Source organism: Pituophis catenifer, unplaced genomic scaffold (genome assembly GCF_029215685.1).
Source record: "Pituophis catenifer annectens isolate HBS135680 unplaced genomic scaffold, rPitCat1.0.hap2 SCAF_5, whole genome shotgun sequence".
Classification (NCBI taxonomy): domain Eukaryota; kingdom Metazoa; phylum Chordata; class Lepidosauria; order Squamata; family Colubridae; genus Pituophis; species Pituophis catenifer.
The window spans coordinates 14,945,702-14,971,190 of record NW_027256885.1 but is presented as its reverse complement, the minus strand read 5'-3'; the positions used below and the strand labels follow the sequence as shown (position 1 = coordinate 14,971,190).

The 25,489-nt window shown below is 42.2% G+C and overlaps 1 protein-coding gene across 2 annotated transcripts in view; it reads right to left on the bottom strand.

Annotated features, from left to right (window-relative positions):
- The window catches only part of UBTF (upstream binding transcription factor), a 324,947-nt gene that overhangs the window by 241,377 nt on the left and 58,081 nt on the right, over positions 1-25,489 (bottom strand). For both annotated transcript variants that reach the window (XM_070944829.1, XM_070944830.1), the window contains one exon: positions 24,587-24,728. In XM_070944829.1, coding sequence (XP_070800930.1) covers positions 24,587-24,728 — 142 coding nt within the window. The remainder of the gene's footprint in view (positions 1-24,586; positions 24,729-25,489) is intronic.

Sequence of the window (25,489 nt, the reverse complement as noted above, 5' to 3'; positions counted from 1 at the left end):
CAAGCGCAGGCAGAGCGGAAACAGGAGAACAAGCTTTAAAAGTAACAGTGCTTAATTCCGGATTTACATTGTTTCTAGTCGAATCTTTCTGAGCTGGAGGCTGAAGATGGCGCCTTTGTTATGGGTGTGAAAGTGAAAGTTAGAAGCGAAAGCGTTTATTGAGAACTTTGCACTTCGAGAATGGATTAAAGCTGCTGGGAATTGAGAGCTTGTAGAGAAAAGACTATTTTGCTTGATAGACTATAAATTACAAGCTTTTGAAAACTGTTCAAGGGACTTTGTGGCTGTGAAAGGGAAAAAAGATTTTTTAAAAAAGATGGCTTCTAAACAAGTTAAGCCAGGAGCTGCTAGAGGCGGAGGAGGTTCTCCAGTAGTGTCAGTAGTGACACAGAAAGCACAACTTCTGGCTGACTCACAGAGTCAGGAGGCTTCTTTTAATGAACTCAAAGAATTTATAAAAGAAGCCATGAATAACCAAACTGCAGCTATGCATAACCTAACAGTAATTGTGGAAGGGAAATTAAAGAAATTTGAGGAGGATATAAAGCCAATTTTTTTTTTTTTTTTAATTTGATTTATATGCCGCCCTTCTCCGGAGACTCAGGGCGGCTTACAATGTGCTCAGCAATAGCCTTCATCCTTTGGTATATTTATACAAAGTCAGCTTATTGCCCCCACAAACTGGGTCCTCATTTAACCTACCTTAGAAAGGATGGAAGGCTGAGTCAACCTTGAGCCTTGGAGAGATTCGAACCAGCAGTAAATTGCAGGCAGCTGTGTTAATAACAGGGTGCTTTAAACCACTGTAGTACCAAGGCTCGTTAAAGAATTAAACGAATTAAAGAAGTTGTTGAAGTAAAGCATGATGAAATAAGAGATGATATTGTTTTTGCAGTCTCAGGATTGGCAAAGCTTATTACTCAGGTGGATGAGAGTGTGGAAGAAATCAATGAAGCCAATCTGAACCTGGAAAACAAAGTAGGAGATATTATGACTAAAACAGAGAAGGTGGATGATGAACTGGTAATGTTACAATACAGATCCATGGAATTTGCCCTGAGACTGAGAGGGCTAAAAGAAAATAACCGGGAAAACTTAAAGGATATTTGTGCAGATGCAATTGCAGGGCTAATCAAAGAAAGTCCAGATGATGTGGCAAGTCGAATTGATAAAATCTACAGGGTTAATTCTTGGGTGGCAAGACAAAGGCAGTTGCCAAGAGATGTGGTGATTTATTTTACAACCAGGAGGATCAGAAATGATATTTTACAAGCTTCCTACAAGAATAAGGTTCAAGCGTGTGAGAAAAATAGGAATTATTCCTGTAAAAGCATAACCTGAGTTACGCCATTTTAAAATGATGTTAAGGTTTTGTTTTACCTTGTATAACCTGATTATATAATTTAGCTGACATTTAAGAACATGAGAAAGGAAGTGTGTAATTCCTGTGTTTTTGAGAGGATGTTTGTTTTGCAGGAAATATGTTCCTGGGTTAACTTGCCCTTATTAATCAAAGGAAGTACGCCATTGATGTTTTTGAGGGGTATTTCTGTTGGGAATTGGGGAATTTCCAGGGTGGATTATGTACTGCATATGTTATATAAGATGTTATGTAAGATATGAAACTGATTCCCAAGGTACTTTATTGACGTGTATTCTGATATTCCTGAAGACTATAAAAACTCGTGTAAATTGTTTTATTTCCGTCTTTCTCTACTTTAGAGAGAAAGGCCCTTTGCAAAGAATAAACTTTGTTCCAGGATTATTTTGGTCTTTGTCTCTTTAAAACGATAATGGGATTTACCTGTCGACCACAATTGGCGCCCGAAGGGACTGAAAACATTCTGTCTGGAATGGAATTCCCTGATACGTGCACACAAACACTGATTTCAGTGAGATGGGGTTATTTCCTTTCCAGCCGGAATTGCTTTTCTATGAACCTTGAGGCAGAGACCTGAATGCCTGGACAGAGAGGAACGTTCCTGAAAACTTCGGTGCACCAGGAGTGAGTATATGTTTTCTCTTTGGTGGTTGGGATTTGTGTATGTTTGTGTGTGTATGGCCTGTATGATTTGTGTGTATAATTGGTGTAATACAGGTTGGGGAAAGTATGGGGCCTTTACTAGGGAAAAGTGCTGCTGAGACTGAAATATCCTCCATCCCCCATATCTCCATTAGGGAAATTGTTAATACAGTGGTTAGAGGATTGGTTGAAAGCTTGTACAAAGGTATTAGATAAGGTGATTATGATTAATTATTGTAAGGAGGTTTGGCTGACGTTTGTGTTGATACAGCCTAATTATAGGTGGAGTAAGTTTGGGAGTCAGACCCATATTGGATCAATGCTTTGAAGAACATTTTGGTGAAAAAAGAAGTTGAAAGCTCAATTGTTATATGTCGAACCTCAGTTCCATGTTCAGTAGTTTAACTCCTCTTCCCTGAGAAGTTCTAGAGTCTTGTATGGGAAGGAAGAAGAAGAGGAAGGTTGGGATCCTTTAGCTTATGCTACATGCCCACCTCCCCCTCCTTCGTATAGTCGAAGTTGTGGGTGGAATTGATGTTGCTGCTGGGAGCAGAAAGGAAGAGACTTCAGCAGGGCAGTAATATAGGTAGCTGGAGAAGGAGTTGGGTGAATTGTTAGTAACTGTGAAACAGAATCCATCCACTTCTCCTCATGTTACATGTTCACAAACTAAAGGAATGTTTTCTTTAAGAGGAATGCCGAATGGTATTGCGGCTTTTGTGAATGGGTCTTTGACATCTTCTGATCTGGAAGATTATAAAAGAAATATGCCGTCTTTATAGGCGGATCTGATCAAGTTGTCTGAGTCATTGGATTTATTCCTGAGACCCAATCTGTATACTTTTGCAGAGTTACAGCATATATTGGGTTATTTGTTCTCCCCTGAGGAGAGGTCACAAATTCGAAAGGCAGTTATGGCTTTTTTGTTGGGATAAAACCCAAGTGGGGGCTGTTCAGCCCGTTGCTGCAGATGTTAAGTCTCCATTAGTTGATCCTGGTTGGAATAATAATAATTTAGCGGATCGGGAACAAATGGAGGGAGTTAAGACAGCTGTACCTCAAGGAAGAAACTCTAACAAAAGTTTTTGAGGTGGAACAGTTGTGGGAAGAAACACCGTCTGTGTTTCTGGAAAATATTAAGGACAATTTGAATAAGCACACTGGTCTTTCTCCTGAAACGCCGGCTTATGAGTCCTTAATGAAAATGAAATTTGTGACGAAATCATGGCCAGACGTACAGAAGCTTGAAAATTGGGCTACTACTGATATTGCTGCCCTGTTGAAAGAAGCTTAAAAGGTCTATGTGAATAGGGACGAGGCCAAGACTAGAAGAGAAAAAGAAAGAAAGAAAAGTCGAATGATAGTGTCTGTGTTGAAACAGACAGGAGAGGGAAAGGAGTTAGGTAGAAGAGGAAAAGGTTTTGTGAAACTTCGGTTGCAATGTGGCGACAGTGTCCTGGAATTGGGAGAGGATTACTCCAGTGGAAAAAGTCTAGTGTTGGTGGATGGAAAGCAAAAAGTGCTTTGTGTGTGTAGAGGAGAGGCATTTTGCTAGAATTTGTCCTGAGAAGAGGATGATTAGTGGGTCCAGAAGAGGAAGATCATGTGTTTCTAATAGATACGGGTGTGACTAGAATCTATATTTGTAAATTGCCTAGAGGAGTGCATCCCACAGTTGTAACTATTAAGATAAGGGGTGTCAAGGGTATACCTTTTGATGTGCCATTGTTGAAGAATGTGCAATTGAGTTTGGAAAGTGTATTATACGTTTGGATGTGATATTTGTTCTAGAAGTAGGTCTTAATCTGCTTGGGAGAGACGCATTGTCTCTTCTGGGATGTGAGCTTGGTATACAGATCGTTCTTGTTCTTGGATGAGGCAGAAAACTCTGTAGGAATGTGGTAAGGAAGGGTTATTGTTCTTCCTACCTGAGGTTGAATGTGAATATTTTGTCTGTGATTAATGTGATGTGATGGTGATATGTGTGTGCCGGCTAATTAAGTGACCTTCTTGGCTTAAGCCTGGAGCTGTGGAGGACAGGTGTGGTTAGGGCCCGAAATCAAGTTTTTGATTAAAAACCGCATTCTGAAGTTTTCCACTGCTTGAGGAATGGGCTACAAGATGTCAAGGATGAAAATGAAATGGGTATCTGAAGGGATGGAACCTTTCTAGGTTTTATTCCAGGTTTGCAAATGTTGTTAAATGGTATGTGTGTGTAATGAGAGTTGCTTAGGCAATAGAGCTCATTGTCTTGTAAAAAAATAATACTGAGAATGATAATAAAGCTCCCTGAAGTATTTATGCTGACTAATTGGCAGGGAAAAGGCATGTGTGTGTTGGAATACACTAAAAGGTCTGATTGCAGAATAAATATGAGTGAGTGTGGTAAGCCCTTAAATGGGGGTGGTAAGGCGATCCTGATATTTGTGAATGCCTGTGCGTTGAACCCCTGAGAAATTTCCTTTTGTATATTGAAATAGTGAGTGGCAAGAGTTTGTTGTTGTAGTAGTTGTTATGTTGTAATAGCAAGTGTTTGAATGAGCAAGTGAGAGATGAGAGAGATCCTATGGAGAAGTAGGATTAGGTAGAGGTATTTGCGATGTTAATTAGAGACAGGAGTAGTATTTTTCTTCTCTATATTTCCCCCGTCTTTTTGTTCTGAACAAGAGAAGTAAGAAAGGGGGGAGGGAAGGTGCGGTTTGTTTTCCCTTTTACACATTTTTTTTCCTTTGCTGAGTTTGTCTGAGAGAAAGGAGGGGCGAATGGGTGATTTGATTCTGCATTGTTTCTGACTGCATTGGCAGATATGCAGATGTATTTCCTGTTCTGCTCTAGAGAAGTGACATTGAAAGTTTGAAAAGTTTTTGGGAGTAGAGATCCGGAGTACCTCTATTAGGTGATTTTCTTTTGCTTTTTGAAGTTTTTTTATTAACTTCTTTTATGTTTTTGTGTCTGTGTATTTTGAATGATTTTGAATGCTGAGAAGGAGATTTCTAGATACTGGATAGTCTGGGGAATAGTTGACTATGTTATTTTAGCTTAGTGTTGTCTAGATAAAGGATGTTCCCTTGAGGGAAGAATTACTGGTAGAAGGTAAAGATGGACTTTTGGTCTGGTTAGCTAGGAAGTTACTTGTAAGTTAGTCTGTATAGACTTGTGAATTTAGATTAAGCTTTGCATTTCTTTGAAGCTTGTGGAAATAGTTTAGCTAATTGTGATAGAAGTGTGGTGTGATTCCTCTGAAGTGGGGAGAGTTGAGTATTTATTGAGACTCTATTGATTTATTGATAGTTAATTCTAAACTAAGTTGTTTGGAAGAAAGGTTGAAGAGTTGAAGAAAGTAATAATGTAGTGTTGCTCCAGTGTTATGTTTGCCTGGTTTAAGGAAAAATTTCCACTTGTCTGTAGTAATGGAAGATGGTATAGCCAGAGGAGTGTTGGGTTGCATGTGGACTGGGAACTAAAAGGTGGTGCACAGATGGTTTTTAAAATTGTCTCAAGAGAGTTTGGTTCTCTTGACCAATAGGAGAGAGAGATGGGAAATTGTGTGGTTATGAATAAATGAATTGAGATATTGGAAGCTGGAAAGTTACCGTTTGAATGGTCAGTGCAGACATGTGAGGTTTTTGCTTTATTGTAAGCATTGCACATATTAACTAATGAGGTAGGGAATATTTATGCTGATTTGAACTATGCTTATGGTATCTTACATACTTTTGGGATAATCTGGGTTGAAAGGGGGTTGATATTTAGTAAAAGGAATTGCGATAGGTGGAACTTATCACAGCTGTTTTAAAGACAGTTGGGGATCCTTCTAAACTTGATATATATAAATAGTGGATGAAGGGGTGTGTAAGTGAATGGGAAATGGATTAATAAGAATGGAGTGAAAATTTTTACTCAAGTTGTGATGTGGAATGTGATTGAATGAGTGCATGAGGGAACCTATTGGGGAACGCAAGCACTTATTGATTTTATTAAATGTATATGCATATATGTGTCTAGGGGTGTGTATATAATAGTTATATAAATGGTATGGAAATGAATACATTGTGTATGTAAAGAAAAAATATGTAGAGATTTGACCATTTGGCCTTTTCAATGAATCTAAGTAGATTACATTGAAATGCTGGTGGTGTGACCATTGATATATGTAATAATAATAGTGGATTATTTTACTGGATAGGTTGAAGCCTTTCTTTGTGTAAAGACAGGTGCTCAGAAGATTGTTAAATCATATTGGAGTGAATAATACCCAAATATGCATTGGTTGATCTTATTGATAGTGATAGGGGTATACATTTCATTGTTCAAGGTGATGAAGCTTATGGAACAATTAGGAATTGATTGGCAACTACATTTATTGTTTATGCTAAGTTCTATAGGGTGTTGTGAATGTGCTAATCAGATAAGTAAATCTATGTTATAAGAATTAATGTTAGAGCTTCAACTACTTTGAATGAAGTGTTTGCCTTTAGCTCTATTAAGAATAGGAATTAGTCCTAGGAAAGATCTGGGGATATCTATGTATGAAATGATGTTTGGATTGCCATATGTGGGGAAAGTTGAGATGCCTAGGATAGAATTGAAGGATGTTTTTTCTGAAAATATATATATACAGGGACTGTCCCAGTGTTTTTCTCATTTAAGGTAAAAAGGACAGAATCCACCTCTTGATTTCCAAGCACATGAATACAAAAGTGGAGACTGGGTCCGATAAAAGCCATTACTGAGAAGAAGTTGCAGCTGGTGTGGAAAGGACCGTTCCAAGTTCTGCTAACTACAGGGTCGGCTGTAAGGACTAAGAAACAAGGTTGGGTATGCTATTCCAGAGTCGAGGGACTGGTGGTTTTGCCTTATGGAAGGACAGTTGCTACGGAACCTGCAAACCCTTTTAAATTGACTTTTTGATGACAAACCTTAGACGATTGGGGACCAACGGATGGAAGAAGAGTTTTATGAAGAATTTTGTATTTGGCTAGGAGTGGTAATAATTCTTGTTGTGTTTTTGATTGTATTGAGGAAAGATATTATTGATTGGTGTAAATCTATGTTTTGGTATCCAGTGGATGTAAGTTCTCCTTGATTGATTGATGAATTGGAGGTAAGATAATAATCTTTTATCTCTTTGAACAATACATTGGGGGAACTAGTTCACTAGGAATAATGGGGTTTTTTTGTGGTAATGTTTGTTATTCTACAGGTGTGGATAGGAATGGGGATTTTGGCTGTGTTGCCTAGTTGCCCTATAACATGGTAGCAGCTATGTTTCCATACTGAATTCGAGCACCGTTATTCTTTTATAGAAACACCACTAACCCTAATAGACACCACTGAGGAAGCTGAGATATGTATTAAGTCATCTTTTGAAGATGGTGTGTGCCAAGTGCAAACGTACATATGAGATAGTTCCTCAATACATTGGCCTTACAAATAGAATGGAATTTTTATATAAGCAATGCACTGAGCTATTTGGTAATTATATACTTTCATACAAGAAGTTTTGAATTTTGGAGGAAGGGTTACATTTTCTATGTCTAAGGATACAAGTTCCCTCCAAGTTAATGTTTTTATGTGGTAACATGGCATTGACCAAAGTACCTATTGTATGGAGAAGAGTTTCTATACTGTTACAGGATGTTCATAGTTTACAGGAATAAAAGATAATGAAGAGGAGAAGGGGGGATTGTGAGAAAAATAGGAATTATTCCTGTAAAAGCATAACCTGAGTTACGCCATTTTAAAATGATGTTAAGGTTTTGTTTTACCTTGTATAACCTGATTATATAATTTAGCTGACATTTAAGAACATGAGAAAGGAAGTGTGTAATTCCTGTGTTTTTGAGAGGATGTTTGTTTTGCAGGAAATATGTTCCTGGGTTAACTTGCCCTTATTAATCAAAGGAAGTACGCCATTGATGTTTTTGAGGGGTATTTCTGTTGGGAATTGGGGAATTTCCAGGGTGGATTATGTACTGCATATGTTATATAAGATGTTATGTAAGATATGAAACTGATTCCCAAGGTACTTTATTGACGTGTATTCTGATATTCCTGAAGACTATAAAAACTCGTGTAAATTGTTTTATTTCCGCCTTTCTCTACTTTAGAGAGAAAGGCCCTTTGCAAAGAATAAACTTTGTTCCAGGATTATTTTGGTCTTTGTCTCTTTAAAACGATAATGGGATTTACCTGTCGACCACAAAGCGGCTGGACAAGAAGTGGTGGTTCTGAAAGAGATCCCTCCAAAAATGTTAAGAAGCAGAAAGGACTTTGGCTTTTTGGTAAATGAACTGAGAAACCAACAAGTGCAGTACAGATGGGATGTTCCAACTGGTCTAATAGTGAATTATAGTGGAGAAAGATACCGGTTAAACACAGTTTGGAAGGCAAGATTTTTATGTTAATGTTCTAAAGGCTGGACATCCACCCTCACCGGGGGGGGGGGGGGGGGGTTTAGAAAGAAAATGGAGATGTTACAACAAGAAAAAGATGGAAAGCAGATACAAACTTAGATCCTAAAAAATTATCATGTATGTATCTGAATTTGCAAGCTAAATGTTGGAGATGTGAATGTGATGATGCAACTTATTATCATATATGGTGGACTTGTAAGAAAATCAAGGCATTTTGGATAAAAATTTGGTGGGTGATGCAGAATATTCTGAAAAAAAGGTTGAAATTTACTCCTCAATTGTTTTTATTGGGTATAACAACAGATTGTACAGCATTAGAGACTAAACTGATTTTGAACTTAATATCAGCAGCTAGGCTGTTGGTAGCGCAATACTGGAAGAAGGACTCTTTGCCTACTATTGAAGAATGGACATTGAAAGTAGCGAATTTAGCAGAAATGGTGAAAATTTCAGCATATTTGAAGGACTATACACAAGAAAGATACATATCGGAATGGAGAAGATGGATTGATTATATTCAAAATAAGTATCAGACAAGAAAATAACAAATAGCTTATGAATGAATGTTAAACTTTAGAAGTATTATGTTATCCATAGTGGAGTTAAGGTTTCAGGGGGGGATTTGGTAGTTTAACAATAGTTAGGCTAAGTTAGCTTATGATTGTTAATTGAAACACCCTGTATTTTGCTCTGGGAAGTCTGGGGGGGAGGGGGGGGATGGGAAGGGGGGCCGGGGGGGGGAATTTTCTTTGTAAAACTTTTCAATAAAAAAAAATTGACAGAAAGGCAAAAGGAAGAATTAGAAAAGGAATTAGACTTACAAATTGTTAAAAAAATTAAATACTTAGGAATCTGGATATCACCAAGATGCTCAGCCTTGAAAGAAGACAATTATACACCACTGGTTAAAAAAATAAAACAGGATCTGGATAAATGGGGGAAATTGCAGTTATCACTTCTGGGCAGGATAGCATCAATAAAGATGAATATTCTGCCCAAGCTATTATATTTATTCCAAACGACACCAGTCACCTTAGATAAAAAAATTCTTCTCAGAACTTAATAAAATTACCAGGAAATTTATTTGGGCTGGGAAAAAACCAAGAATCTCTCTCCAATCATTACAAGATAATAGAAACAGGGGAGGCTTCGGACTCCCAGCATGGGAAATTTATTACAAAGTGGCTACCCTAGTCTGGATAAGGGAATGGATCAACCTAAAAAACAAAAGAATTTTAATTCTGGAAAGGCACGACCTGCAAAACGGATGGCATGCCTTTTTATGGGATAAGAAGAAAAAGAAAAAAAGAAGTGGGAGAAGCTCCAGATATCCTTTTTAGGGAGGATTGCAGCAATCAAAATGAGCGTCCTACCCAAATAGTTGTATCTATTCCAAACCGCCCCAATCAAATTAGATAGGAAATTTTTCCGGGAATTCAATTCTATTATCAGGAAATTCATTTGGGGAGGGAAGAAACCAAGGATTGCAATTAGGAGCCTACAAGATAAAAAAGACAGAGGTGGTCTCGGACTCCCAATTTGGGAAACCTACCACAAAGTGGCAATCTTAGTTTGGTTAAAAGAATGGGCAACTCTGGGAAACAAGAGAATTTTGACACTGGAAGGGTACGACCTCCAGAAGGGTTGGCATGCTTATCTCTGGGAAACAGGAAAAAGAACAAAAACGTATTTCCACAAACATAAAATAAGGGACACGTTAATGTCAACATGGGGAGAAATTAGAAAAAAACAATATACTAAAGTCCCCAGATGGCTATCTATGATGGAGGCAATAATATACCCCAACGTCCTGGAATTGGGCAAAACAGTAAAATATAAAGAGATACTAGATGGGGCAGGGAATCTCAAAACAATGGAACAATTGAAAGAACAGGGCACCCACATTGAATGGTGGACATATGCACAAATGAAATCACGATATAAAAAAGATAAAGAGCAATATGGCATAAAGATAGGCAGCAATGGGTTCGACAAGATATGGATGGGCACAGATAATAAATTATTGGCCAAATTATATAATTATTTGGTGGAGTACGACTTGATAGAGGAGGTGGTTAAGGACCCAATACTAGCATGGGCTAAAAATATTGGACAAACCATAAATCTGGATGAGTGGGATCAAATTTGGAACAACAATCTCAAAATGACTAGGGCAACAACTTATAAAGAAAACCAATATAAGATGATTTATAGGTGGCACTTAGCACCAGCCAGGATTGCCAAAATTTACCCAAATTTGAGTCCAAACTGCTGGAAGTGTGGCCACCAGCAAGGTACTTTTTATCATTGCTGGTGGACCTGTCCACAAGCCAAAGAATTTTGGAGGATGATATGTAAATGGTTGTCGGAAATAATAGGAGATACTATCGAATTAGAACCAAAAATATTTCTCCTGGGAATCTTGAAGACAGAAATTGCAAGAAAGAAGAAGTATCTTATTGTACATATAATAACAGCAGCAAGAATCTCCTTCGCTCAACACTGGAAAGAGAAAAAGTTACCACCCAAATGTCACTGCGTTTTTGTATTTACCAGCAGAGCTCATTATTTCTGGACTGTCAGACTTTCCGTAGCTTGCCAAAATTTCTTATCAGTAAGCTAACTACGTGTATCCGCATTCCTTTCTTTCCACTTCACACTTTTCTTTCTTCTCTTGCCAAGAGATGTCCGGCTGCTGAGAAGTAGCCGATAGGAATTTTGCAACAATGTAACAATTAAATTTTTAGATAGTTAGATGTTTTATTTCTTTACAATAAATATGAGTTTATTAGAAGATGTATTCCGGTTTTATTTATCAAAAGTATACACAAGGAAATGCCACGATCCAGGCAATTACCCCAGGAAGGTAACGGGGCTAATTACCACTGACACCAAAGAGCATGTAATTAGGAAAATAATGGAATGCGCCGAAATGAACAAACTGACGTTAGAAATCAATGATAGAGAGGAAACTGACTACTACAGCGTGTGGGATATGTGGTATGAGTGGTTAGAGAAAAGAAAATCGAAGTGAAGCGTAAGAGAACTAAAGGTTAATCAGAGGATTAATTAAATGGGTATACTGAAATGAGTTGTACTACAGGCAGTAGGAATAAAATGAAGTATGATATAAGTAAGAACTCCTATGGGTAGTACTCTTTAAGTTAAGATAATTAGGTAATACCATGTAAATAATAAGCAAATATTATGTATATGTATGTGTTTATTAACACCATGACACCAGAAAGGTGGAATTGTATTATAATTTTCTAACAATAAAAACTTTTTTAAAAAAAGAAGAAAAAGAAAAAAACATATTTCCACAGACATAAGATAAGAGATACACTAATACAAATATGGGAGGAAATTAGATATAAACAATATATGAAGGTTCCAAACTGGCTATCAACAATGGAAGCTATGATATATCCTAATACACTAGAAACTAACAAAATGTTTAGTTATAAAGAGCTTCTAGATAGCCAAGGAAATCTCAAAACCAATCAAATACTAGGCGAACAGGGCATCCATATTGACTGGTGGCCATACTTGCAGATTAAATCCAGGTACCAAAAAGACAAGGAAGAATTTGAAATTGAGGTGGAAACAAATAGATTGGATAAATTATTGATAGGCCCAGAAAAAAAAATATTAGCCAGACTATAGAATTACTTACTAGAATTTGATAGGGCAGAAGAGGAGGTTAAAGAGCCAATGATAGCTTGGGCAAAAAATATCGGACACAACATAAATTTGGATGAGTGGGAGACAATCTGGAACAGAAATTACAAACTAACAAAAGCAGCATCATATAAGGAAAATCAATACAAAATGCTATATAGATGGCACTTAGCCCCTGCAAGACTAGCCAAAATATATCCAAACGTAAGTCCCAAATGCTGGAAATGTGGATACCACCAGGGTACCTTCTTTTATATGTGGTGGTCCTGTCCCGAAGCGATGAGGTACTGGAAGAAAATTCAAATTTGGCTACAAGAATTAATTAAAGAAAAAATTGAATTGGCACCTGAAACCTTTCTCCTGGGAATACTAAAGAGGAAGTATGAGAAAAAAAAGAGGTATTTAATCGTACATATCATCACAGCAGCAAGAATAGCTTACGCACAACACTGGAAAGGAAAGGAGATACCACCAGAGGAATATATAATCCAGAAAGTGTTAGAGTGTGCCGAAATGAATAAACTGACTCTAGAGCTAAATGAGAAAGAGGATTCGGAATACTATACGGTGTGGGAACTTTGGTACAGATGGATGGATAACCGAATAAGGGAGAGATAAGAGATAGTGTAAATATTAGGACGAATATATAAATTTTAAATTAGGATGCATTATAACAAAAGAATGAATCTAATCCTGTGCAGAAAACACCACTATCTAACCAACTAAACTGTACTGTATTGTAATATAATAAACTTTCAAAATTAAAAAAAAAAAGTGGATGAGAGGAACCAAAGATTGACACAGGCAAACAAGGAGTTAGAGGGAACAGTAATTACCCTGGAGATGGAGAAGGCTGAATAGCATTTAAAATACATACGAGCTATGCGAGAAGGAATAAACTCCCAAGAGAAGTACACATGAGGTTTGTTAAAGACAATAAGAGCTGAAATACTTAAAAAAATAAGAGAGGAACCATTGAAAGAAATTATGGTCCTGAAACAGATACCGAGAAGAGTAAGAGACCTACGGAAGCAATATCAATTTCTGACAGGACAGTTGATTAAATATAGTGTAAACTTCAGATGGCTGACACCTGAGGGAATACTAGTCACTTGGAACAATAAAAGATACAGATTAGACTCTTTAGATAAAGCATACGATTTTTATGATCACCACTTTAGTCCATATGAGGAACAAGAGAAAAGAGAGGAAATAGAAACTAAAGGACAAGAGGAATTAACAGGAGGGGGAAACACACAGCAAGAAGAAAGTGAAACTGAAAAAAAAAAGAATCAGCAGAATGGACGTTGCTTATCTGAACGTCCCTTCTAGACGCGCTGCTGGAGAATCCAAAAGCGAGGGTTATTCATCAGTTCAGTAGTCAGTGCTGAGTGTATGTGTCTTTAAATTTTGTAGCCACGCCTCCTTTGTACGTCAGAAGGTCAGTTTTTGTTCACGAAGAATCTAGTTCAAGGAGACGTGAGAAGGTCCATTCCTAGCAGCCTGACCGGGCGGGTTGGATTCTCCAGCAGCGCACCTAGAAGGGACGTTCAGGTAAGCAACGTCCATTCTCCAGCGCGCTGCTTGGAGAATCCAAAAGCGAGGGACATGCCCAAGCAAGTTGTAATTAGGGTGGGACAGAAGGCTGCACCTGCGTGACCGGAGCAGAACACACAGATTGCAGAACCTGCCGGCCAAAGGAGGCGTCAGCCGAGGCGAATGAATCAACTTTATAGTGGCAGATGAACGTATTCAGTGATGTCCAAGTTGCTGCCTTGCAGATATCATCTATGGTGGCCTGAGTCGCCCAGGCGGCCGTGGTGGAAGCACTTCGTGTGGAATGCGGTAAAATTCTGCCGGGAACCGGTTTGTTCAGAAGCATGTACGCCTTGGAGATACAGGCCTTCAGCCATCTCCCGATGGTGGACAATGAAACCTTCCGTCCCATCGTCGCTGGCAGAAAAGAGACGAATAGTGCTTCCGACTTACGGAAATGGCTAGTCCTCCAAATATACCTGCGTAAGGCCCTGCGGACATCTAAGGTGTGCCATTGGGCCTCTCGCGGATGTCTCGGGTCTGGGCAGAAGTCCAGAAGAACCAACTCCTGTTGACGGTGGTAGAGGGAGTTGACTTTCGGCAGGAACAACGGGTCTAGTTGAAGGACCACCCGGTTAGGGTAGAACGTGCAGAGGTCTTCTCATACGGATAAGGCGGCCAGTTCGGAAACGTGGCGGGCCGAGGTAATCGCTACCAGGAAGGCAGTTTTTAAGGTGAGAAACCGTAGGCTGATGGAACCTAACAGTTCGAAGGGAGGTTGTGTAAGTACTTGAAGGACCAATGACAAGTCCCAGGTCGGGTAACAGTGGACAGCCGGGGGCCTCAGGTTCGCAGCACCCCGGAGAAACCCTCAAATCTTCGTGTCGTGCGAGAGAGGCAAGTCGTTCTTGGTAGAAAGGACTGTAGACAAGGCTGCTACTTGGCGACAGAGTGTGTTCGGGGCAAGTCCCTTGTCCAGACCGTCTTGGAGAAAATCTATCACCTCAGCGACAGATGCGGATGTAGGGTCCACGTGGTCTCTGGAGCACCAACTGCAGAACGAGGACCAGGTGGCATTATAGATGCGACATGTGGAGGGGCGCCGGGATGCCTGGATCGTAGAGATTGCCTTTCTAGAGATGTTGTCCCATCTCAGAAGGATCCGCTCAAGCGCCAGGCGGTCAGTTGCAACCATTGAGGATCTGGATGCAGCACGACCCCCTGGCTGAGAGAAATCCTGTCGTCCAGAATGCGCCATGGAAGAGCGACAGACAGATTCAGCAGGTCTGCGTACCAGGCCCTCCGTGGCCATTGTGGAGCGACTAGCAGAATCTCCGCTTTCTCACGCAGGACCTTGTGGACGAGATGCGGGATGAGCGGAATCGGAGGGAAGGCGTATAGCAGTCCCGGAGGCCAGGGAACTGCAAGTGCGTCGATCCCTTCCGCGTGCGGACAAGGGTGGCGAGCGAAGAACCGAGGGAGCTGGGCGTTGTCCCGACGGGCGAACAGGTCTACAACGGGAAGCCCGAAGCAGGACAATTCGCGGAAGATTACTGGATGGAGATGCCACTCCGAGTTGTCTATTTGTGTTCTGCTCAGCCAGTCCGCGGTCAAGTTTGTCGACCCGGAGATGTGTTGTGCTCGTAGGGAGAGGAGGTGACCCTCTGCCCAAGACAGCAACCAGGATGCCTCCTCCATCAGCGGTTTCGAGCGAGTTCCTCCCTCGCGGTTCACATGTGCCATTGTTGTCACATTGTCCGTCCGGACTAACACATGATGACCCTCCACCGATGGTTGAAAATGGAGGAGGGCGAGGCGAACCGCCCGGAGTTCGAGCCAGTTGATCTCGTTCTGGCGATCCGACGGCGACCAACTGCTCTGAGTGACTTGGGACTGCATGTGAGCGCCCCATCCGGTCAGGCTGGCATCCGTCATTAAGAGGAGACGATGCGGCTCCAAGAAGGCGCAGCCCTTCGTTAGAGCCGACAAGGTCCACCAGCGAAGGGACCCGCGAACCTCTGTCGGGAGAGATACTCGAGCCGTGGAGTTGCTGCGGTAGGAACGCTGGTATGGGAGCAAGAACCATTGAAGCTGTCGACCATGAAAACGCGCCCACGGGACAATGGAGATGCATGAAATCATCTTCCCGAGAAGACGAGATAGTAGTAGGAGAGGGACAGACTGGAGCGAGAGAATCTGTCGAATCAATGCCCGGATGCTGTGGCATCGATCCGGGGACAGAAAGACCAGTCCTTTGTTGGAATCTATGATGGAGCCCAGATGTAAGATCCTGGTAGTGGGGTACAAGTGGCTTTTCATCAGGTTCAAGGAGAAGCCGTGTTGCTGAAGGCAGTGGCAGACCGTGGTCAGGTCCCGTGTGGCGTGATTCTGTGTGGACGACAATATGAGTACATAGTCCAAATAGCAAAGAACTCTGATTGGCACCTGTCGAAGACGGGCAGCAACGGCAGACAGGATCTTTGTGAAAGTCCTGGGGGCAGAAGAGAGTCCGAAGGGCATCGCCTTGTACTGAAAATGCCGATGATTGTAAGAAAAACGGAGGAAACGACGTTGGGAGGGTCGGATCAGGATGTGGAGGTAGGCCTCCTTGAGGTCCACGGAGGTCATCCAATCTCCCTGCCGAATGCATCCCAGGATAGATTTCAGGGATTGCATTTTGAACAGGTGATATAGTATGTATTTGTTCAGCTCTTTGAGATCGAGGATCCCTCTGCAGCCCCCGGAATGTTTTGGGACCAGGAAAAAGATTGAATAGAAACCAGTCCCACGGTGTTCCGTGGGAACCGGCTCTATAGCGGAAATGTCGATGAGATGTTGAATTTCCTCCTCCATTAGTCGTCGTTTTGTCGGGTTGGACGACACGGGGCATTGAATTAACCTGTTGTGGGGGCAGGATCGAAGCTCTAAGGTCAGTCCCAGCTGGATCGTCTGGAGCACCCACGCATCCGACGTTGTAGATTACCATTGGGCTGTGAAGTGCTGAAGGCGGCCGCCAATGGGAAGGTGGTGAAGGGCGTCATTTGCCTCTTCGAAAGGCACAGGTCCCCGTACCTCTGAAGGGGCGCTTGGACTGGGCCGAGCACCTGCCACGATCTCGGAAGGAAGATCTGTCATAGGGACAATCAGGGCCTTGGAAATATTGTCTCGTGGCGAAAGATCCGCTGGGTCCCGGGTCAGCACGAAAGGGCTGCTGGTGGCTGTATGAGGGAATTTTGCGCTCGGTCCGCCGATAAGACGAAGGCATGACCTTGTGCTTGTCCTTGTCTTCCACAAGAATCAGGTCTAACGCGTCCCCGAAGAGATGTGACCCTTTATAGGGAGCCAATGCGAGCCTCCACTTTGATTTCATGTCCACTCTCCAGTGCCTCAACCATAGGAGACGTCTGGATGTCACCGAAGAAACTAGGGCACGAGACGCGAACTTGGCGGCATTGAGTGAAGCGTCAGCAGAATATTCTGTGGCCGCCACAATCTTATTAATGTCTTGGTGGACCCTCGTGTCCTCCGGTGGCAAGTGTTCCTGAAGCTGGCGCAACCAAATGAGAGTAGCTCTATTGAAAAACGACGCCGAGGTTGCTGCCTTGACCGCGTTGTGCGTCTTGCAGGCTGTGAGTTCCGCCTTCCGGTCCTCCATCCGGAGGCCGTCGGCGATGTCGTGAGACAGGAGTGACGAGGATGAAGTCAGGTTAGCGACAGGAGTATCCACCGCAGGCAAGGCCAGCATGTCCTGCAGAGACGGGGCCGAACAGTATAACTTACGGTCAAGGCCGGTCGGGGCCGGTAAGGAAGATGATAGATTCCAAGATCGTTGAACAACTTCTGTAAAAAGTTGAGGACACGGAATGAATTACTGTTCAGTCTTAGGCATGTTAAACAGAGCGTTGTGTGGCTGAGACGTTGTTGGCGGATCGGAGAGACCCTCCGAGGTGGCCATATGAGTAGACGCCTTTGCCTTGTGAAGTAAGGACTTAAACAGAGACGGCCGAAATAGTCCAGTGAAAGCTGGTCTATCTGGGAGGAGATCGTCGTCATCGGAAAACTCCATGTCCCTTGGGGCCTCCTCATCCTCCAGGGAGGAGTCCTCAGCTCGTGCAGACTCCAACTGAGGCGAATAACGATCAGCCGGTTCATTGGAAAGAGAGCCCCGAGGAGCCGGAGGAGGTGGTGGAGGTGGCGGAGGTGGAGGCGGCGGTGGAGGAGGAGGTGGAGGAGGAGGAGGAGGAGCCGGAACAGCCATAGAAACCGGCCTATACAATATAGGTTGGTGTGCGCTAGCTGCCAAGGTTTTGGATACAGTTTGAGAAATGAGATTCTCAATGTCACAGGCTAGCATGACATGTGAAGTTCCCCCAGGGTGGAGCCCCGCAGCCGTGGGGGTGAAAGTAGCCTCTGGAGGAGGGCGCTGAGTAGGTGGTCTAGTCTGAGACAAATCCACCGGAACAGCAATGTTGTGCGAGATGGCAGAAGGTAGATGTACTACTGCAGGTAGCGGAGATTCAATCACTGGAGAGAGGCCTTGGTACACAGAAGTCATGATCCCTGAATGGGGAACAGAATGCACCACAGAGCCAGCAGATGGTATGATTGCAGGCGAGGCAGACAACTGAGCCTGTCGTTGAGCCCGATCGAATTGTCGCTCGAGCGCCTTATGGCGTCTGTCGGCATCCTTGGCTGCAGCTGCAGAAGTCGTCCGACTTCTTGTTGAGACGGGAGAAGCGGTGGCATTGCCGGTCTTATTCCACTTTTTTGTCTTTTTTCTTGCAGGACCTGGAGAAGCTGGAGCCTCAGAGGGGCCAGAGCTGTGCTCCAAATCAGAGGAGAGCTCGCAGTCAGACATGTTGACAATGCTAAAGACATGAGGAGATCAAGGGTAAGTATGCGTTTGTAACATTGATAATTAGAGATGTCTCATTTATTGAAACTTCTCGTATTCAATATTTTATTTATTTATTTATATTTATTTTAGACTGTAAATATACAGATATAAAATTTCTCATTACAAGAGGCTGTTTGGAGACAGAAAAATTCCCCACCCTTTTTTTTTTTAATTTATATATTTATTTATTGCATGTATTCATACGTTTTGCATAGAGAGACCTTGGGGTACACCCGGAGGCTCCAACTGGTGCAGAATGCGGCCGCGCGGGGGATTATGGGAGCGACTGGACGCTCCCATGTGACTCCTCTCCTGCGCGAGCTGCATTGGCTTCCGGTGGACTTCCGGGTGCGCTTCAAGGTGTTGGTGATCACCTTTAAAGCGCTCCATGGCTTAGGGCCAGGGTACTTACAGGACCGCCTTCTGCCACCAATAGCCTCCCACCGGCCAGTTCGCTCCCACAGAGAGGGCCTCCTCAGGGTGCCGTCGGCTAGACAATGCCGGCTGGCGACCCCCAGGAGGAGAGCCTGCTCTGTGGTGGCACCTACCCTTTGGAACAATCTACCCCCAGAGATACGAGTGATCTCCGACCTCCGGACTTTTCGTCGGGCCCTAAAAACTCATCTCTTTCAGTTAGCCGGTCTCTCTTGATTTTATGATTTTATGGTTGGTTTTAAATTTTGATATGGATTTTAAATTGATAAATTTTAAACTATGGGCCAAATTTAATTATTTTAAATCTATTTTTAATCGTACTTTATGTATAAATGTTTTTATTTTGGCTGTTCACCGCCCTGAGTCCGAAAGGAGAAGGGCGGTATAGAAATTCGAATAATTAATAAATAAATAAATAAATAAATAAATAAATAAATAAATAAACAAACAAACAAACAAACAAACCTCTGGCCATAATCACCATATGCCAGCCAGGCATGAGTCAAGAGGGGCTGCATCCATAATAACTAAGGCAAAAAAAACCCAAAGATAGTATTCTGCAGTTTGCCTTGCTAACAGCAGAGGGCAGCAGAGCATTCCCTTATTGATTTGTTATGAGGAAGCTGGCTCATATCTCATCATATCCTGTCACCTCCAGCCACAGATGCTGTGCTGGCAGGTCCCTTTAGCTGCCCCAGCTCGCCACAGTAGAGCTGTAAGGGGCATTAAACAAGAGCACAGGGAGCCCCTGCGTGGCTGCAACGCTGTTGCTGGTCAGAATTAGCGTCGGAAGGCAATCAGCGGCTGCGCAGCTCTTTCCCGGGTAAAACTTGAGCTACAGGCTTGCTGCGGATGCGCAAGCCTGTTACCGGGCAGAAATTCAGCCAGAAAGAAGAGAAACGTGCTCCGCCATTATGGCGACCACGTTTTAACAGGCATGGGAGCGAAATCGCCTGCATCGGCTTCAGCGGCGATTCGCTCCTTCCCCCACAGCATAATATACATGTAGCTGCTCAAAAGCAGCCCTCGCGCCAGAAAAATAACTATCTGGAAGAGTTTACCACTGTGAGCAGGGCAGGGACTCTAAAGCGGCAAGCTATGATTTCAAAAACTCGAGTTTGCCGCTGAGAGCAGGGCAGGGACTCATCAGCCGCCACAGTACACACAAGTAATCAATTATCCCAGAAGACGGTACCCTGGCAGTGCAGAGCTTCTTATTAAGGGGCAATAGGGATGGCCAAACAGGATAAGGGCCAGAAGACTTACCCAGCCATTGTTAATGGGAACGACAGAAGGAAAAAATATTTTTTTACTATGAAGGTATCCAAATCTAATCCAAAAGCAATGTCAAATCCAATCCAAGTTCGAAGAGGGGAATCCAAAAGCGAAGAATTTATTCAAAAGTTCAGACACCAGAAGAGAAACAAAAAAAAAAGTCTGATTAACTGACTGAGTGAATAAAAACTGACCTTCTGACGTACAAAGGAGGCGTGGCTACAAAATTTAAAGACACATACACTCAGCACTGACTACTGAACTGATGAATAACCCTCGCTTTTGGATTCTCCAAGCAGCGCGCTGGAGAACGAGAATGAGCAAGAGCAAAGGAATAGAGAGAAATAAGATCAACTAAAACAAGACCCATTTATAAGTGAAATGATGTAAGAAGAACTAAAGTTACTCAAACTAAAGATGCTGTCAATTAACATAAATGGATTGAATTTGCCTATGAAAAGGAAAAGAACTTTTACCAAATTACAAAAACTAAGATTTGTCTACAAGAGGTTCACATTAAAAAACAACACAACAAATTACTGGAACACCTTAAAATTGAGAAACGTTATTTTTCACTAGCAGAACGAAAGAGGGGTGGTTTTATAATATTAAAGAGACAATAAACACCAGACAAATTTATACAGATGAAGATGGGAGAATTTTGATGGTGGAGGTAACAATAAACCACAAACACTTTTGATAGCAATATATGCACCAAATAATAAACAAGAAGAATTTTATGAAAATAGAAAATTATAGAAATGGACTATGGAAATATTTGCGTGGTAGGGGACTTCAATGCAATTGTAGACGTAATTTTGACTATAGAAGTAGTAAAGTAGGCAAAAAGGCAAGGAAAACTCTTCCAAAAACTTTCTTTAAAATGGCGGAAGAAGTATGTATTCAAGATATATGGAGAGAAATAAACCCTAAGAAAAATCAATATACATTTTATTCAACTAGACACCTGTAGGAAGTTAGCACCCACCCCTTTCCTAGAAGAATGAAATATTTTAGGAAATATTAAAAAGGCAGAATATTATGTTTCCCTGGTTGAAAAATGGAGAAACATGTTTTAAAGACAAAGCAACTCCCACCTTCCTGCCTCCCCCCCCCTTTGTTAATGGGCCAGAGGCAGAAACTCAATCTTTGACAATAGGACCCATCAGCAACACAATAGCAACAGAAACTCACCACATGGCACCTGGGAAGATTACATCAGCCAGCAAGGCTAGCTAAGACCCCCACCCCCTGGGAGTCTGATAACCAATCAGGATACTCTTTCGGGGCCCCAGGAAGTTCAAAGCCAGAGAAAGCATAAAACCCGGGGACTCGCTTTATCTCGTCCCTTTTCTGTTCAGGAACTCAAGCCATGTGATCCTGTCCACCATTAAACCATCTTTCCAAGCAGTCTCCATGTTTCCAGTGTCTTTTTCCCCACTTGGAGCTGAACCCAGAAGGATATTTCTTCCTACACACCAATCTTGGTCAAGAATAGATATGATATGGATGTCACCGGAGTTAAGAGCAAATGTGCAAGAGATAGAAATAGAATCGAACATATGGGCGGACCATAATCCAGTAAAAGTTAAGTGGAAAGGACAAAAGAAAAAACTGAGATGGAGGTTGAATCAATCCATATTAAAGGACAAAGAATTTACACAAACAATGGCAAAAGAAATGGATCTTGCCTTCCTCTCAACATAGTACTCCACTTCCACAAACCAATCTCAGCATCAAAAAGCCTTCCAAAAATTCCCAAAAGTGCTTTTTTTTTCTCCAAGAGGCAACTGGACTTTGTTTTTCTTTGAAGACATTTTGCTTCTCATCCAAGAAGCTTCTTCAGCTCTGACTGGATGGTGGGGAATGGAAGGATTTATATTCCTAGCAGACAGCTGGTCATTTGCATTTAGAGCAGGGGTGTCAAACTGGCGGCCCGCAGGCCTGATGCATCATGTGCAGGCCACGCCCACCCCAGCTCCATGAAGGGAAAAATGTCGCAATACGTCACATGACAGCAACGTGACGCCATGAGTTTGACACCCGTGTTTTTGAGAGTTGTTGAGGCCACCTGGAGGTTTGTCTGTGTCATCAGGGTCACTTTAGTGCAAATGGGTGTGGAGCCTTCTTGGGACTGTTGAAAGGGCTGTGTTGTAAACTGGAGATAGATGTCGTATCCCACCCTGTTGAGAGAGGGCTGTTCAATTTTGACATAGATGGCCTCTTTGACCCCTCTTTCAAACCAGCGGTCCTCTGTCCAAAATGTGGACTTTGCTGTCTTCAAGAGTGGCCTTTGTCTTTTAAATGCAGATGGACTGCTGAATCTTGTTCTGATGTTTGTTCTCCTATACTGTGTCTAGGGCTGAGATGTGTTTTAGTTTATACCAAATGCAGTTACGAACAACCTGCTTGGATGACTGAGTCAACCTTCATGACATTTGCCCTCCCTGGGCATTTAAAGAGGGTCAAAATGGGCTGTTCTATCACCACTACAAATGTTAGTATCAAATTCATGGAGGAGATGCTGCAGCTGTAGTGGTTGGAGGACATTCTGAAGGAACAGAATCAGCGTACAGGGAAGAGTGCAATATTTTTCTTACACAATTCCTTGCACCAGATGTTCTCTATCACCCTCTTCTGCTTTTTTCCTTTCTATTATCCTAAACTGACTACTGTTTGAGGTTTTAGTGTGCTCGTGTTTGAACAAGGCATTACTCTCAATTCAGTGTCAATTAAACAAGACTGAAAAAAGTGGGATAATCATAATTGATGACTGATTAATATAACTATTAGCTGAAATAAACATTCTGATAAATAATACAGTCAAATGGGCATAAACTAAATACCTGTATCCATTCACAGTCTTAAGTATTTAATTCAAGGAAAAAAGGGTAGAGAAAATACCCCGTTTTTATGAGAAATCAAAGGAGATGACTATTATTGAGAAGACTGGACTGCAGCTGGGTGAATTTCATCATATAGTAGAAGACAAGACACAGAAAGCCAGTCAGCATGTTTATGGTCCTCATAATCCCCTAGACTGTGTGCAGAAAAAATGTCGTTTTTTTCTGGAAGAAAAATTTGGGAGAAAAATCCCGCTTTGCCTGCTTTTGAAGTGCAGTCCTCAACATGTTAAACACATCTGATGCAGTCCAAATAGCATACTCCTGTTCTACAGGGAAGATGAAACTTGAATGACTAACATGCCTGCTTTGTTCAGGGAATATATAACCTGCATCATCATCGCTTCCTCCATTGTGGGTAAGGTGGGGGAGAAGAGGTGCATTTTAATCTCTGAATTTTAGTTGTTCTCCTTTATTCCCTTTTGCTTTGAGAATTCATGCAAACTTAATTTTTTCATGAGTTCACAATGGTCCCAGATTTGAGATAGCAATAGCACTTAGACTTATATACTGCTTCAGTGCTTTACAGCCCTCTCTAAGCAGTTTAGAGTCAGCATATTGCCCCCAACAATCTGGGTCCTCATTTTACCAACCTTGGAAGGATGGAAGGCTGAGTCAACCTTGAGCCGGTGAGATTCAAACTGCCAAACTGCTGGCAGTCGGCAGTCAGCAGAATTAGCCTGCAATACTGCATTCTAACCACTGCACCACCACGGCTCTTATTCCTCTTCCCTTTTCTTTTTCCATTTTAATAGCAGCCATCAAAATGAAGCACAGTAATATCTCCAGTAATGGGCAGCATATTTTGTGGGGCACCTCACAAAAATGGCTGTCCTTCCACAAAATGGCTGCCATGAGGGACAAAACAGTAGAAAACAGTTGAATGAGTGTAATTAAGTCAGGTTGATTTTTAGCTTCACCTCCCTGCCATATATTGTTTACCTGTCTTTTTTGTGGTCTCACTTCCAAAGTAGCAGCCTGGCACTGTCCTTTATTATCATCATCATGAGGATGGCACTTTGCACTACAACATGTCCGTCTCCTTTTTGTTATTTTTAATTAAAAGAAAATCAAGTATGGCACAGGACTGACAGGCACCCAAAGGCATGCCTGTTAACATCACATTTGCCCAGGAATTGGTGAGTCACTAGCCCAACTAATTGATGAAGTTTTACACATTATTTGTATTACGTGTAGCAGAATGCAATTTATCTGCACCCTGTAGAGACAGATATTTGCATTTTGAACACTGGAGTAGATTTCCAAAAGTTTGAACAGACTATCGCATTGCATTTCTGAATGTGGGCAAATATATTACCCTATCAACAGTGGGATAGCCAACTCCAGTTGAATCAGAAATCGGATTTACTATTTTTCTCCAGAAAACATTTTTAATTCTTGCTCCTCCAGCTGTGCTTACCTGATCACATTTTTTGTGGTAGGCATCCTTTTCTTTTTGGGAAAGAAGTTTCCACTGTTGACTGCAGAGCACCATCCGTTCTGTGCTTGGGACATCTTTCATGTTTGCCATCAGCTCAGCACAGTAAAGTGAGTAACTATTCCTAAAATAATAAGTTTATGTAGTACTGTTCCTTTGAGTTAGTACTGGGTACACTCTATACCCGTGATGGCGAACCTATGGCACGGGTGCCAGAGGTGGCACGCAGCACCCTCTCTGATGGCATGTGAGCCGTCGCCCCATTTCAGCTCTGCTGTGCATTGCGCGCGCCTACCGCTGGCCAGCTGATCTTCGGGTCTCTGCCACGCATGCACGGGGCGCGTGGGGGGGGCGTGCACATGTGCAGGGGTGGGGCTCGTGCAGGGGGGTGCATGCACGGGGAGCACGTGCATTGGGCACTCGGTCTGGAAAAGGTTACCCATCACTGCTCTATACTAAGCAACAGCGTTCAAATGCCTGTGATAATATTTCCATGTCTCCCATGATAACCCTTGGAGATAAATTCCCATTTCATCTACAAATGTTCACTTCAGGTGCGGATTCTCATTGATAATTTAAAATAGATGTGCACTACTTGAGACCTTAGTCACAGACAGCCCCCACAAAAGTCCTGAGTGCCCCCCCCCAAAAAAAAGATAACAGCAAATTAATCAAACAGGAGAACTGTTAAAAATTTGGGAAACAGTACTGGCTGGGCAATTCTGGGAGTTGAAGTCTTCAACATCTTCAAGTGGTTGAGGTTGAGAAACACTGAGCTCGACACTAAAAATGAATGTGAGCACATGTGCCTCAAATCTGAAAAGGAACAGATGGTTTCTGTCACTGGCAAATGCATTAATTGCAACTAGTGCAGAAAAAGGAGGA